At 38.4% G+C, this 14,361-nt stretch overlaps 1 protein-coding gene across 1 annotated transcript in view; it reads left to right on the forward strand.

The window, feature by feature from the left end:
* Positions 1-14,361, forward strand: part of OXCT1 (3-oxoacid CoA-transferase 1) — an 85,922-nt gene that overhangs the window by 37,947 nt on the left and 33,614 nt on the right. Inside the window, exons 8-13 of the mRNA XM_040580011.1 lie at positions 7,446-7,553; positions 10,208-10,319; positions 10,802-10,896; positions 11,573-11,621; positions 13,162-13,234; positions 14,006-14,081. Of these exons, the coding sequence (XP_040435945.1) occupies positions 7,446-7,553; positions 10,208-10,319; positions 10,802-10,896; positions 11,573-11,621; positions 13,162-13,234; positions 14,006-14,081 (513 nt within the window). The remainder of the gene's footprint in view (positions 1-7,445; positions 7,554-10,207; positions 10,320-10,801; positions 10,897-11,572; positions 11,622-13,161; positions 13,235-14,005; positions 14,082-14,361) is intronic.

Consider the following 14,361-nt stretch of genomic DNA (forward strand, 5'->3'; position numbering starts at 1 on the left):
CAGCATGACTTCGTTGATGACTTACATCAAAACAACCAGTTTTAAGAAGGCTTTAGGAAGGGATCACTCCTTAGGTTTGCCTGCAGCTGGAGGCTGGGTTGGTTGGTAATACTGGGACTGATAGATTGCTGGATCTTAATCTCTCATGCTTTTAATTCAGGTAATTTTACAGTAGAAAAATAGTGTGAAATGGAAATTAATTAATTAAGGATGCAAGAAAATAGCTTTCATGTTATCATTTCTGCTTCTTGACGCATACAGAATTATATAGATCTACTTGTGCAAATCATCGAACAAGCAGTTCCATCAATTTAATGGAGTAACTTCAGTAACCAGTAATAGTTAGCAGACTTTGCTTTTTTCTTCATTATCTACTTTGCAAACATCTTGAGGAAGACCCTGCATGCTTCAGTTAATAATTGCAGAAAACATTTTTACAGTAGATATTTATAGGCACAGTTGATAGCAGGCATTTATTGTTGAAGTAGCTACTTTTTTATAAAATCCTTCTATTGTAATTTAAGTGAGTCTGCATAAGTGAATTTTTATTTTGGGTAGAACTGACCAGTTACAAGAAGAAAAAAAAAAGGAAAATACATTGGTTTGAGAGTGTTATTTTTTTAGGTTTATTCTTTTGATAAATTTCAATATCTTCTGACTTTGAGCATGTTCCTGGAACTTAAGAATGTCATCTATCCTGGCTGTGTTAAAATGAGACTAGCTTCAAAATTTCTGAAGTGTAGATCTATGTATATGTTAGAACTTTTTCAGAGGCTGGTTAAATTTTTCATATTCTTTCATGTATGCACACAGCTTTACATATAGATAGCTTTTGTAGTTAAGTGTGCTTCCTCTTTTTTTGCAGTTGTTATCTCAGAACTGCTATGCGTGAGTACCTGAAGCAGGTGATTTAGTGCAGTCTTTTCTTCTTTGCTGTCAGCAGCACAGCATGGAGGGAGATGTTGAATGCGAGGAATGGAAAGCCTCAGTTGGAGGAAACAGGCAGCAAGTGCAGAGAAATGTGAGAGCAGAGATTAAGCCTGAGGCAACCAGAAGTGGAGGTAATTGAGGAGATTTAGAACAGAGAAAACAAAGGTGAAATGAGTATAATCTAGCAGGGGCTCCTAATTTATGAGGATCTGTAGCCATGTGACAGAAAACCTGGAGACAAACCTAGGAGATTTATGTCAGCTTTGCTTCCCTAAGGATCAGATATGACGTACTGGCAACACACCTCACTGTCCATAGGATTTTCATTCTTATGGAACTGGCAAATAAAGAACAGCTGTGTGCTGTTCCTGTGTTGTAAAGAGAAGGAAGCACACAGTGAAATTACAAGAGATAAAGAGAAATGTTTTTCATATGAGTTGAATTGTAGAAATACAATGATAGTCTTCAGGTTCCAAGAAAACTATTAGACAAGTCCATGGTCCATCAGAAGCTATGAAGCAAAGTTGCCTATGTCCAGCCTCTGACTGAGGACATCCTTAAACTGCACATTGCTAGAAGCTGGGAGAATAGAAGCAGAAGCACCATGCTCTTTTAAGCTCTTGTTCTTTGCCATGAAGAAGGGTTACTGGACTAAATGGACCTTTAATGTGACCCAGATTAATCTCATTAGACTAAAGGTACTCTAATAAATCTGAACTTTACAGACATTTACTGTTCCCCTGCCCCTCAGTATGCTTATGAAGACATTAATTCTAAGTCTGATGTGAGCATAACGTGACAATTACTGACCAAGATGTGCCTTTATGAGACTACTTGGTAGCTGTTAGCTTCTAAAAGTTGTAAATGTCCCTTTTTCAGGGTGACTATCAACTGACTGTCCTTTCATTACAATAGGAGTTTGGCAGGAGTAGAAATTTCATAGTCTGGCTGATTTTAGAGTAAAAAAAAACTCTGTATCATCTCCCTGAATGCAGGCAGAACTAAGTAAATATTAACCTACTTTGTTCTTTTACATAGCCCAGTAAGTTTGAGTAGTGTCTTCTTAATTTTCAATGACCTGTTTTCAGAGTGTATTCCACTGTTTTACAGTATCAAAGCTCTTTGTAAAATTTGGTCTAAACAATTAAAATTAAGACTGACTTTTTTTTTCTTTTCTGTCATTAACGATGGGGAATGGTTGATAACAGTTTCTGTGATCTTGAGTGAAGACACAATTTTTATTCACAGCCTTTACTGTGGTTTTTAATTTTTTAATTTTTTTTATGTTTTTATATGAATTTTACAGTGATATCCTGAATCTTCCAGTAGTAAACTGTAGAAGTACACTAATGAGTTTGTCTTGAGCATCTAAAGGGCTAGATTTTATTTCATTTTTCTGTTGTTTTGGTCAGTTGACCAGTTTTAATATTTTATTCTACTTATGTTCTGCTGGATATTTTTATCATTTCAGTTTGAAGAACTGAAGTATACTAGAATAATTAAGATAGTGATAGAGAGATTTAATAAAGCCAGTGTAAAACTACTTAAAAATGCATAGGTTTTGTTAAGCTCTCTCTCTCCCCCCCAGTCTCCTTTTTTCTCTCTCACCCACCCACCCATGCAAATTTTGGATTTTTTTCCCCATAATAAGGAATTACATTGTCATTTCTGGTTGTAGCGCAGTTTTATGAAAACTGAGATTTAAAACTAAAACAGCTGAAAACACATATCATAAGGGACCTAATTAAGCTGCAGAAAAAGGTTACAAGGTGCATACTCAAAGGAAAGGCCTTTTTATTTTCAAGTGTTTTGGCAGGAATAGTTTTGTCATTGTAATGTTCTTGCCAATTTTTGATCAAAACCCAGAGTACTTTATCTTTCTTACTGGAAGTCTATAACCTTCCAGGTTCCCTTTCTCTCTCTGGAAGCCTTCAGAAATTCTGAGATAAAACTCTAGAAAAGTAGCTGAATTTCAAAAATAGCAAAAATAAATCAAACTAAGAAGGGAAAAGTAGATGTAAATTACAGAAGGAAGTGAAACAAATGACCATTGATTCTATGAGTGCTGATACCAAAAGGAACAGCAGAAGGCTCTTGTGAATCATAGCAGAGAACAGCTTTCGTGTTCTGGGTTTATCTTGCAGATAAACCAGTATTCAGAAATGATTGAATTTATTCATTCTGCTCCCATTGTCAGCAGACAAGATTTGCAAGAACATTTATACCCAGGAGGAAAACCAATACTGTGAAACTCTTGAAACAATGAAAGAATTTCTTGAATCATGCATCAGACCCTTCCTAGAAGAGGGAACTTGGCCCATATGGTCTCTTGAAGTTACTCTTTAGCTTTACCTGTGTAGCAAAGATGTAAACATTTTCTATCTTCTAGCACATTGATGAAGTTAAGATTTAAAATGAACAGGTGATCAAGGCAATCTAAATGGTACCAGAATATTTTGATTTGCTAATTTAGAAAAGTGCAGGAGGTGGTCTGCCCTGATTAGTTCCCTCTTTACGCTTTGCCAGACTTTAAGTCTCTTGGGTGGGATGTCATACAATGATTTTTTATGTTTAGCGAGATTCTTCTGTACATGACAAAATAAGCCTGAGGCAAGTTAAGTAGAGAGAAGAAAGAACATAAGGATAGAGAAGATGGAGAGCAGAACAGGAAGAAAACTCGCACAGATCCTTTTAATTATTAATATGAATGCTGTCCTGTATGTCTCATTGAGGCTTAGGCTGTGAATGTGTTACAGAAAAGACTGATAAAAGAATATGAAACCTGAAAGGGAAGTGAATATGCCCCGCTATGGAACTATTTATTTTTGCATTATTGTTCTTATCTACAAAGATGCTTGGGTTATGTCTTGCAGTGGTCACAGAAAGTTAAGTTGATGATTAGTCATCAGATTTCCTAGTTTCACGCTTGCCGGCCCACCTTCATCTGCGGTATCAGTGTTGGCAATACTGATGGAGGCTGCTGGCAGCTCATCTACAGTATCTCAGCTGGAGTATCATCTAGTTCCCTGTAGCAGAGTTGGGAGAGAGAGTTGGAGCAATTGGATGACATTTGTACTTCCCCTGTGTGAATTCTTTCTTTTTCTTATAAACGTGCTGATTAATTTCACTTGCAGAATTAGGTTGTATGTATTCGTGCAGACATTACATGCAAATTTTTCATCCCTTCTCAAAAATCCATTTTATTGCTACACGGATATTTTAATATTATTTCATTTTAATTACACTTGATGCTTATCAACATAATGGTAGAACATGGAAATTGCGGAACATAAGTAAGAATAGCGGGGGGCTGCCTGTGAACACAAAGCTTGCATTCTGTTTGTGTGGCAAGGTTTTGGTAGCAAGGGACTGCAGGGGCAGCTTCTGTGAGAAGCTGCTAGAAGTTTCCCCTATGCCTGATAGAGCCCATGCCAGCTGGCTCCAGGATGGACCCACCACAGGCCAGGGCCCATCAGTGGTGATGGTAGTGCATCTGGGATAGCGTATTTAGGAAGGGGGATACACAGGAAAAGTGCAACAAATTGCAGCAAAAGAGAGGAGTGACAGTATAGGAGAATAACAACTCTGCAGGCACCAAGGTCAATGCAGGAGGAGCTGCTGTGGGTGCCAGAGCACAGATTCTCCTGCAGCCCGTGGTGAGGCAGGCTGTCCCCCAGCAGCCCGTGGAGGTTAAGGGGGAGTACGTATCTACCTGCAGCCCATGGAGGAGCCCACACTGAAGCAGGGAGGTGTGTGAAGGAGGCTGTGACCACATGGGCAGCCTGTGCTGGGAAAGGCTTCTGGCAGGACTTGTGGGGAGAGGAGCCCGTGGTGGAACAGGTTTGCTGGCAGACCTTGTGACCCCCATGAGAGACCCATGCTGGAGCAGGCTGCTCCTGAAGGACTGCACACCATGGAAGGGACCCATGCTGGAGCAGTTTATGAAGAGCAGCAGCCTGTGGGAAGGACTCACGCTGGAGAAGCTCATGGAGATCTGTCTCCCATGGGAGGGACCCTAGGCTGGAGCAGGGTCAGAGTGTGAGGAGGAAGGCGCAGCAGAGACAACATGTGATGAACTGACCGCAACCCCTGTTCCCCATCCTCCTGTGCTTCTCAGGGGGAGGAGGTAGAGAAATGTGGTGTGAAGTTGAGCCCGGGAAGAAGGGAGCTGTGGGGGGGAAGGCATTTTTTTAAGTTTTGGTTTTTGTTCTCATTATCCTACTCTAATTTGAATGGTAATAAATGAAACTAATTTCCCCACATCGAGTCCGTGACAGTAGTTGATGAGTGATCTCTCCCAGTCCTATTCTCGACCCATAAGCTTTTTGTTTTCTCTCCCCTGCCCTGCTGAGGAAGGGGGAGTGATAAAGCAGCTTTGGTGGGCACCTGGTGTTCAGCCAGCATCAGACTACCCACAGTTCCAGTCTGCAGGGACCCTTAGGCTCATTTGAAATCTGTAGGACAAAATACAATTTATCTGTGTTATGTTAATTTAGGATAATACATTGAAATAATAAATAATTATTTTGGTGGTTCTTGTAGAAAAAAGCAATCATGCTGACTGCTGTTTACAAAGACACAAAATACTAACCAATTAAGGGAATGGGGTGACTAATAACAAACCCCAACAGTTTATTGTTGGTTAAATTATTTATTCTGTGTATTCTATGTGTGGAGACATAGTGTGTCGGGTTTTCTGACAGCATAATTCTGTTGAAGTTGGTTGAATTGTGCCAGCAAAGATTTTTATTCTATAATACCTGCAGCAAGTAAATGTAGTTCTTTAATGAGAAAGTTCAAATCGGTAGCAATTAGTATTCCCTAGGCCTAATTTTCCACCCCATAAAGTGAAGACTAATTTAATTAGAAAAGGTGAATTTGGGAATTGTGCTGGTAGCCGATCATTTCTGCTTGGGCTTCATTGAAAAGTTTTGTCTCGTCCTCTTCCCTTTTGAGTATGTTGTGACAGTAGTTACAGCACTGAGTGCAGTGTGATTCGTCTGTGTGCTTCAGGATTTTTTTCATTTTGCCCCGTGTTTGACTGTGGTCTCTTTATGAATTCTAAAATGGATGTATTAAATAATAAACTTAAGCGAGACAGGGCATGGATGTGATTGCACCACTTGTTTCATGAATACAGTAGTCTGAACTTTTAAAATACTGATTTGACTGTCTCTCCTTATCTTGTGGATAAGGATTTTCTGGATGTGTGATTCTGCTGTCCGTGAACACTGAGGCTGGTGTCACTGTGGCTGTTACTGCCTCTTCCTTACCACCTTGGACTTATATATTTCACAACTTGTCTCTTCCTGTCTGTTTAACCCAGGGCTTTTTTTAGGGATTATCTGAACCTGATCCCGTGGTCTTTGGTTTGTTAATCTTTCCTTTCTCTTTGCTGCTTTTAGGGTGGATTTGTTTGTTTGTTTATTGTCACACTGCAAGACACAGTAGGAAGGTAATTGTCTAGCGGATGTACTCTAGACTTTATTATTGATCACATTGTGCAGTAACAGTAGGATGTCAAATTGAATTTTAATCTCTTTAATCTTGCTTCATTGGTGGTGGCTGCTACATGCTGTGCCCCTACTGATATGTCATACCTTGGGTCTTCTTTTGGGGTTCTTAGACTTTGGACATTCCTGAAAGTTTAACTAGTTTCTGGTGATAAAGCAGTTTGGAAATTTACTTAATTTCTTTTTGAGTAGGTTGTTTCAGATGTTCTCTTTGACCTGTTGCTTTAACATTATACATTTTCTCTGTGGTCAGATGCAAGTACAGCCCTAACAGTAGTGTCTGTTTTGTGGCAGAGTAAGATGTGCTCTCTGCACTAGAGACTTGTCAGGGAAGTCACTGGACATGTCTGAGGGTCTGTGCTGCAGGCATCTGGCCACAGCAGGGTCTTCAGCTAGACCACCCTGAACTCAGACATAAAAGGAAGGAAAACCCTGTTGTCTGTGGTGCTCCAAATAGGTGATGTTTCAAATGTTCTGTGTGTGGATCAGTGCCATTTTGTGCTGAATCTGTTTCACGAGCTGTAGAGAATTCTAGATCTTCACATCTTTCTTGCAGTCAATTATCATGGTTCAAATGTTTTGATTTATTTTTGAGCACACTATGGAGAAAATTCAAGCCAGCTTCTGGGTTAGTTTCCTTAAAATTCACGCTTATGCTTTGTACTCTGACATTTCATTACCAGCACATTGTTTCCTTCTGTTTGGATGGCAATTATTTATAGGTACAAACAACTCTGATGTAACTGTACGTGATAGATTTCTTCAAGGTAGTTGTACAAATCGGACTCTTAAAATGTTAACTACTTCCAACTTGTATGTATGTATGGAAGAAGAGGAAGCATCTAAAATAGCCTGGTTTAAAGAGTGTGTCTGTTTTGTTCCATTCCTTAGTTTTCTGGACTTGATCCATCGTGTATTTAATATTTGAGACTTTGTTGTTAATAAAATATCTCACTGAATATTTCTTTCTAAATATTTTCACATTGCCTTTTCTCTCTGTAGGTAGAAGAAATTGTTGATATAGGAGCATTTGCCCCAGAAGACATTCATGTTCCCAAAATCTATGTTGATCGTCTGATACAAGGAGAGAAGTTTGAGAAGAGAATTGAAGTAAGTAGCTGAGCTCTTGGTCACAAGTATTTCAGCTTGGGGTGTATTTTAGAATTTACAGGATTTTTTGTTCTAACCACCAAGTCTTAGCACTGAGAAAATAGTGTGAGAAAGACCTGTCAGCGTTTTGCTAAATGCTGGAGCTTAGACCAGCTTAGGTAGATAGTAGTTAGGATGAGGCCTGCGGATTGGGCATTGTTATAGCTCAGCCTTTCTGGTATAGGTCCTTGAACGATTTAGAGCAACTTCCTGAAGTCCTGGATGGTTTTAACACAGTTGAAAATTTGATGGAAAATGTTATTTCATTCTCTTTCCTTCTCAGTTCACCTTCTGTAGACACAATAAGGGGAACAGTCAGACTAAGAGCTGACTTTGACAAATAGATACTTTCTTTTCTGCTGGAAAGCTTTTGACACGGGCACATAGGGCCAATCTCAGCCCCTTTTCTGTCATGTATTGAATTACATTACACTGCAAAGGTCCTGGAACCTTTCTTTCCTTTTCTTTAATCTGGAATGTTTTTACCCAGTGGTATTTCTGGTCTGAATAAAAAATGGCAATAGCTATTAAAAATTGCAGCAATAATACTCCATCACTGAAAACATTCAAGAAAATTGTGAGTATGTAATTGCTCTTCTTTGCTTCTGTGGCTTTGCCTCACTCAAGCTATGTCCCTGTATTCATTTTGGTGATATGACAATGCTCTTAAAGTGCAATTGAAAATTCTGTATTTATTCTGTGTCTCCATACTCTGGAGGTGGGAATTATTCGAAATGTCATCAGAAGAGCTGGTGAAGGGGGAGATACATTGCACAGGGAAAAAAGAGTCTTGAAAAAAAGAAGTGCAGAAAGAAATTGTAATAATTAAACTTTTAGTACTAAAATCAAGTCAGAAAGTCCTAGGAAGTCATACAAGGCCTTTTCTCTACATAAACTCTTTCATGAATGTTAACATTAAAAAGCTTTTTTTTCTCGCCCCTCCATCTGTTCATTCTGCAAAAGCATATTGCGTGTTGTTGAGTATTTGACTGGAAACAGATGTGTCAGACTTTTTTATTTTTTTCTTTTCTCTGGGCATGTTGTGTTAGACTGCAGTTAATGGCCTGTTTCCTTCTTCTGAATGGACGCAATATCTCACAGAAAGGCTTTTTACCTCGCCTGAGAGAAATCTGGTTTGCATTTATTAAACTACTGTTCTTATTGCAGTTTGTCAGTGGATGAAGAGATGACTGTTGACCTGATTGTCTTGACTGCATAAGTGAATACACCTACCTAGTCAACTGTCCCCTTATATGCTTAAGAAAAAAAGGAAGTGAGAAGCAGGGGGTGAGGGGTGGGGTGGTAAGGAAAGATAGTATAAACTGCACAGAAAAGTTGTAACAGATTGATTTTGTTTGTGTAATTTTGTAATTCTCTGTGGCGCCTCTCATTAATAGAGGTATAGGAAGGAAATGGAGGTATAGGAAGGAAATGGCAGATTTATTTACTCTTCCGTAAAAAGATTATATATGAAAAGTGGCTATACGTATGAAAGCCTCGAGTATGATAAGTGGCAAGAGGAGAGATGAGGAATAAAGAGAAGGTAGCCTGTCATAATTCTTACTGGCCCTAAATGGCAGTTCCTGCCTAATTTGGCTCAAATGTGGTCCCTCTAGTGCAAGCCCTATTTTCTATCCAGCCTTCTCTTTGCTGCAGAGAAACTGTCTGTGATTGTTCTTACTTTTCCATAACTAGCAAGTGAAACAATTCTAAGGAAAATAGCCAAGGTATAAAAAGATTGTTGCTGGAAAACTCAAGAGGATTGTTACTGACTTTCTGACTGCCTAAAAGGATAGTGACTCCCAACATGGGGGAAAAAAGACACTGCAAAAATTCTTCTGTGGTGATGAAGAGGAACAGAGGGTAGTTTTGCCTGATGCGTCCATTATGGCCTGAAGTAGGAGAGGATGTGAAGATGTGTAGTGGTGCAGGACATGGTGTTGCCCAGAGCAGTCTTACATACATGGGAGAGATGTGCAAAGGGCATAATCTATGTAAACGGTAATTTACAGAAAAAGTCTTACAAACTTCTTGAGTGTCATACCATTTTCACCTAGATGTGATTTAGAAAGCATCAATGTAAAGCCAGGAATATCAGGAAACAATTCCAGGCAGATTTGTGCAAGTATATACAGATTTATATTTTTAAACTTAATTGCTTAACTCCCAATGTCTTTAGATGACTGGCATTTGTCTGTCTCATGCATGTACATCTAGAACAGCACAGCTGAATTAAGTGAATGCAGAAAGAGAGCAGTATTTGTATTTTAGGCTGACATTTTACAAATCTTAGGTATCTCTGGGGTAATGAATCTCGGTAATGCTTGATGCCTTCTTAACCAGTTGTCTACGTATTGTGTGCTCTCTCTCAGCCTTAGTAATACGAAGAAATAACATCGTGCTCTATGGCTAGTATTGGAGTTATTTGATGACTCCATTGGCTTAGATAAGCTTGAACTGATACAATAAAAGGTCATGTCTTTTTTGTAGAAGATGGGTAAATAACGTTACTCTTAGACCAAGTACATCAGTGCAATCATAAATCAGGCTCTTGCGTCTTGAGAAGCAAGAATCTGGATTCTAATCTTTACTTAATATTACTTCTTCTTTTGCAGCGCTTATCAATTAGAAAGCCTGAAGACTCAAAAGCCAAACAAAAACAAGGAGACAATGTGAGGGAGAGGATCATCAGACGGGCTGCTTTAGAGTTTGAGGATGGCATGTATGGTATCCTTCAGCTGTGCTGTAGATTAAAGTGATGACTTACTAGAATAACAACCACAGCTGGTTTGTTTAAGACAATTACCAATTACTCATTGTCTTTCCTGGAGCCTGGGGTTCTCTCATTTTATTAACACACTATTGATATAGATGGGATATTAGGACATAGGGTACCTGGAATTTTTATTTAGACATATCTGGAGAGTTTGTTAGCTGTTGAATGTTTTGGAAGAATTTCTTGAAAAAGTTACGTAGGCTGGAAATGAAACCTGCTTACACTGTGGATTTTTTATCATGTAAGGCATTAAACAGAATGCAATTAGACAGTCCAAATGGCAAAATAAGTCATCACAAATATGAGCCATCTAACTAAAGATGAAAGTGTTTGTGAGGAGAACAGTTCTAACCATAGTACATTGATAACTTTTTTAAATTTACTAATTTGCAGTAGCTATGTACTGGTTTGTGCCTTAATTGGTTCTTTTCAGCTAATCTGGGTATTGGAATTCCACTGCTGGCCAGTAACTTCATCAGTCCAGACATAACTGTTCACTTACAGAGTGAAAATGGAGTCCTGGGTTTGGTAAGAATGTATTGTGGTCACTTATTGAAGTGTACTTACCTTGCAGTGACTGGGTTTTATTCCCTTCCCACCCCCAGTTTGGTTATAATCATATTGAAATGTATGCCGTATTGCATGATCATAAAATTCCCCTTGTAGCACAAGGAAGTTTTTAAGGAAATGCTTATTTCAGAATTACAGAGCTACTTTCTCAAGTGTGTTCTTAAGCGCATGTTTTGCTGGAAGGAGTCAGAAACTTCAGTAGTTCGCAAGGCCAAACCTTCTAAATCTTCACAAACACAATTTTAAATACATCTTAAAGTGAATAGTATTTTCATTGTTGTATGGCTTTATGAAGTTGCACCAACATACTTTTTTCTGAAAAATGTCTTTTCACTTTGGTTAAAAACAAAAAAATGAAAACCCAAACCCAACCCAACCCCCAAAACAGACTAACCCCCTTTCGTAATTGCTTAGTAATTCTAACAACCTCTAAGAGTATGCTCATCTGTCCTGATGTTAGTTGATTTAGATTGTGCCTTGTATCATCAGGGATGTTGTTCTGCTACAGATAAAAAAATGCATGTCTGTGATGATCAGTTTTCACTAAAAAGCGTTAGAAATAATACAGCAGTTACTAATTTTATCTCAAAAGATATTTTAATATAAAACTGACATATGTCTATGTTGTTGTCAGGGTCCTTATCCACTTGAAAATGAAGTAGATCCAGACCTGATTAATGCAGGTAAAATCTTTTAAATAAATTTAACTTACTGAAAATGATTATTCATTGTTAATTTAAAAATTTTCTTTCGATTCGGTATTTGGTCCCAGACTTTTGTTTCATTTACTTAAAAATATTAATGTGTTTGTCTTCTTTTAAGTGAAGGTTGTTTTTGACCAATGGAGATGTTTAGAATTCTGGTTTGAGAGCTTATGCTTTGATGCATTTTAGTAGCTACTGAAGGAAACTCTCTTGCAGGTCAGGCAATAAAGAGTCAAATCTTCCTTTTCAGAAATGAGGTTGTTTTGTGAAGCCTATATGCAAACATGAATTTGTTTTCCTGCTACTTTTCACCTTGTGTCTTCTAGAAAATGGTGTTTGACAATTTAGGTTTGTGGTCCTCAGCCTGCATCTTTCTACTTAGCTTTCACTTTATCCAAGGGCTCTTGCTCCTTGTTGCTGCTTGCAGGCTGTGTTCTCTCTCCCACTGCCTTGGGTGGGTGCCTGATAGGGTAAGACAATTCGGGTAGTTTCAGCCAGTCTGGATGTTAGCATGGTGAATTCTTGTTATCTGACTGCAAGACCGTTTGTATGACCTTAATCCTGTACTATTTTGTGTGTCAAAATTTAATTTCCATACAGTGTCTTGGCATATAATAGACACCAAGTGAACTCAGTAAATTAAAGCAGGTAACTTGGGTCTCTATTTTAACTTTTCTAGTGTTTCCTTCCCTTTTCCCACCCTTGTAGTTCATCTCATTGTCTTTTTCCTTGTTTTCTAGAATCTGTATAATGTTGTCTCATTCTTCTTCCCCTTTGTTGTTACACTTTTTCTTCACAATCCTGGTGCTAAAGTCTTTGGGGTTTTTTTTCTCTCAAGTTTCCCATGCTTGGTTTAGAATTTCACCTTTGACTTATTTCTTATAATAAAAACCTTTCCAGAGTCTCTCTGTACACAAGGTTGCTGCTTGGACTGATTCAAAGTGCTGGCAGGAAAGGAAAGGAAAGGAGAGGGCTCTGGACAGAGTCAAAATAAGACACTTCCCTGTGCATTCCACTGTGCAGAGAACAGTACAACACACAGAAGTACATTTTCTTCTGCACTCCAACAAAACAGAAGTAAATTAGATCTGTCATTTATTTTTCTGTATTCTACATGGCTATCACTTTAGACCATTCAGTCTGGTCTGCTTGCTCTTGTTTGCAACCTCCCTGTCTCCTGAAGATGGTCTTTCTTTGTTTCAAAAGAGAATTATCTCTCACTTTCTCTGTGAATAGAGAGCTGAAGTCCACAGAGATTTCTTCATCTTTAGTGTCACTGATGTCTTGTCTGGTGGTCAAAGAGTGGGCAATCCTCTTATTAAAAACTGTACCGATGTGCTTCACAATTCATTATGATTGATTAGGTTTACATGTGACATCCTAAGTGTAATCAGATCCATAGTTCTACATAATCCAGAGGAATTTTATAAAAAATAAATTACTTCTTGGTTAGTAGCTGTGACTTCATTTGTCAAAGAGACAAAGTACATGCATACTATAGCTTATTTCTTTTTTCCAGGTAAGGAGACAGTCACTGTTCTTCCAGGTTCTTCCTATTTCTCTAGTGATGAATCATTTGCAATGATAAGAGGGTACGTAACAACACAAACCGTGATCTTTTGAAACATGAAAAGAATAAACTGAGTCAGTGACTGAAGTCATCAGTAATTATTTGAAATGTGGTTAGCGTTTAACTACCTGCAAAATGATCATGGATTTAATCGATGGTGGTTTAGAGAGGATTAGGTCTAGCTATTGGAAATAGAAAAACAGTGTAACTAATAGGTACTGTAGTTATGTTCCTGCCAACCATCACCTGGCCATATATAAACACATTTACAACTATATTTTAACAACTACTTTTTGGTCATTTCCAAGTATCTAATCTGTACTTGCACTCTGTATATTCTTTTTGCTCAGCTTGCAACTGTGATCCTCATTCCACCTCCCTAATGGAAATTCACTGTCTGCACCTGTTTCTTGTTTGTTTTTTCGGGAAGGAGGTTGGATGCAAACAAACACTAAATCCTAATGGCTCTGAAAAGATGATGAGTGCATGTAAATATGTGAAAGAGTGCACTTAAAAGTATGAGTTCAGAGCTGATTGACTGTGCATGCAATTAACCAAAACCAGACAAAAGTAATAATATTTTTAGAGGCTTGGTGGTCAGGCAGAAAAATTTGCATCAGTGCTACATCTAGAGGGGGAAAAAAACCAACTAAATGTGTGACAAAATGATTGCTACCTCTGTGTTATGCCACGGTTTTTATATTGATGAAATAAGAATGTGAAAAAAAGCTTGTTAAGATTTGTGGGCTGTTACTTGAACATGATATACTAATTACACACTTTCTGTTGCCAGAGGTCATGTTGATTTGACAATGCTTGGAGCTATGCAGGTGTCCAAGTACGGTGACCTGGCCAACTGGATGATTCCCGTAAGTAGGCATTTGTGCTACTGTCAGTACACTATATTTAGCATAATGTAAATGTAGCTGAGGGTCAGGCAAAGGAGAAATTGGATGAAGCAGAGGGATTGTGAAGCTTAAAACATTAAATAGAGTATTTAAGGTTAACAGGCTTCCTTGCGTACCACTTGCACCAAGCAATCAGGAGTCACCCCTTAAAATTATGCTTGTGCTAAACACTGTGAAAAGCTAAACATGATTTATGTAAGCCTTTTTCCTTCCTCTTGGAAGGAAATGTCACAGGTTTTTT

Source organism: Falco naumanni, chromosome Z (genome assembly GCF_017639655.2).
Source record: "Falco naumanni isolate bFalNau1 chromosome Z, bFalNau1.pat, whole genome shotgun sequence".
Classification (NCBI taxonomy): Eukaryota; Metazoa; Chordata; class Aves; order Falconiformes; family Falconidae; genus Falco; species Falco naumanni.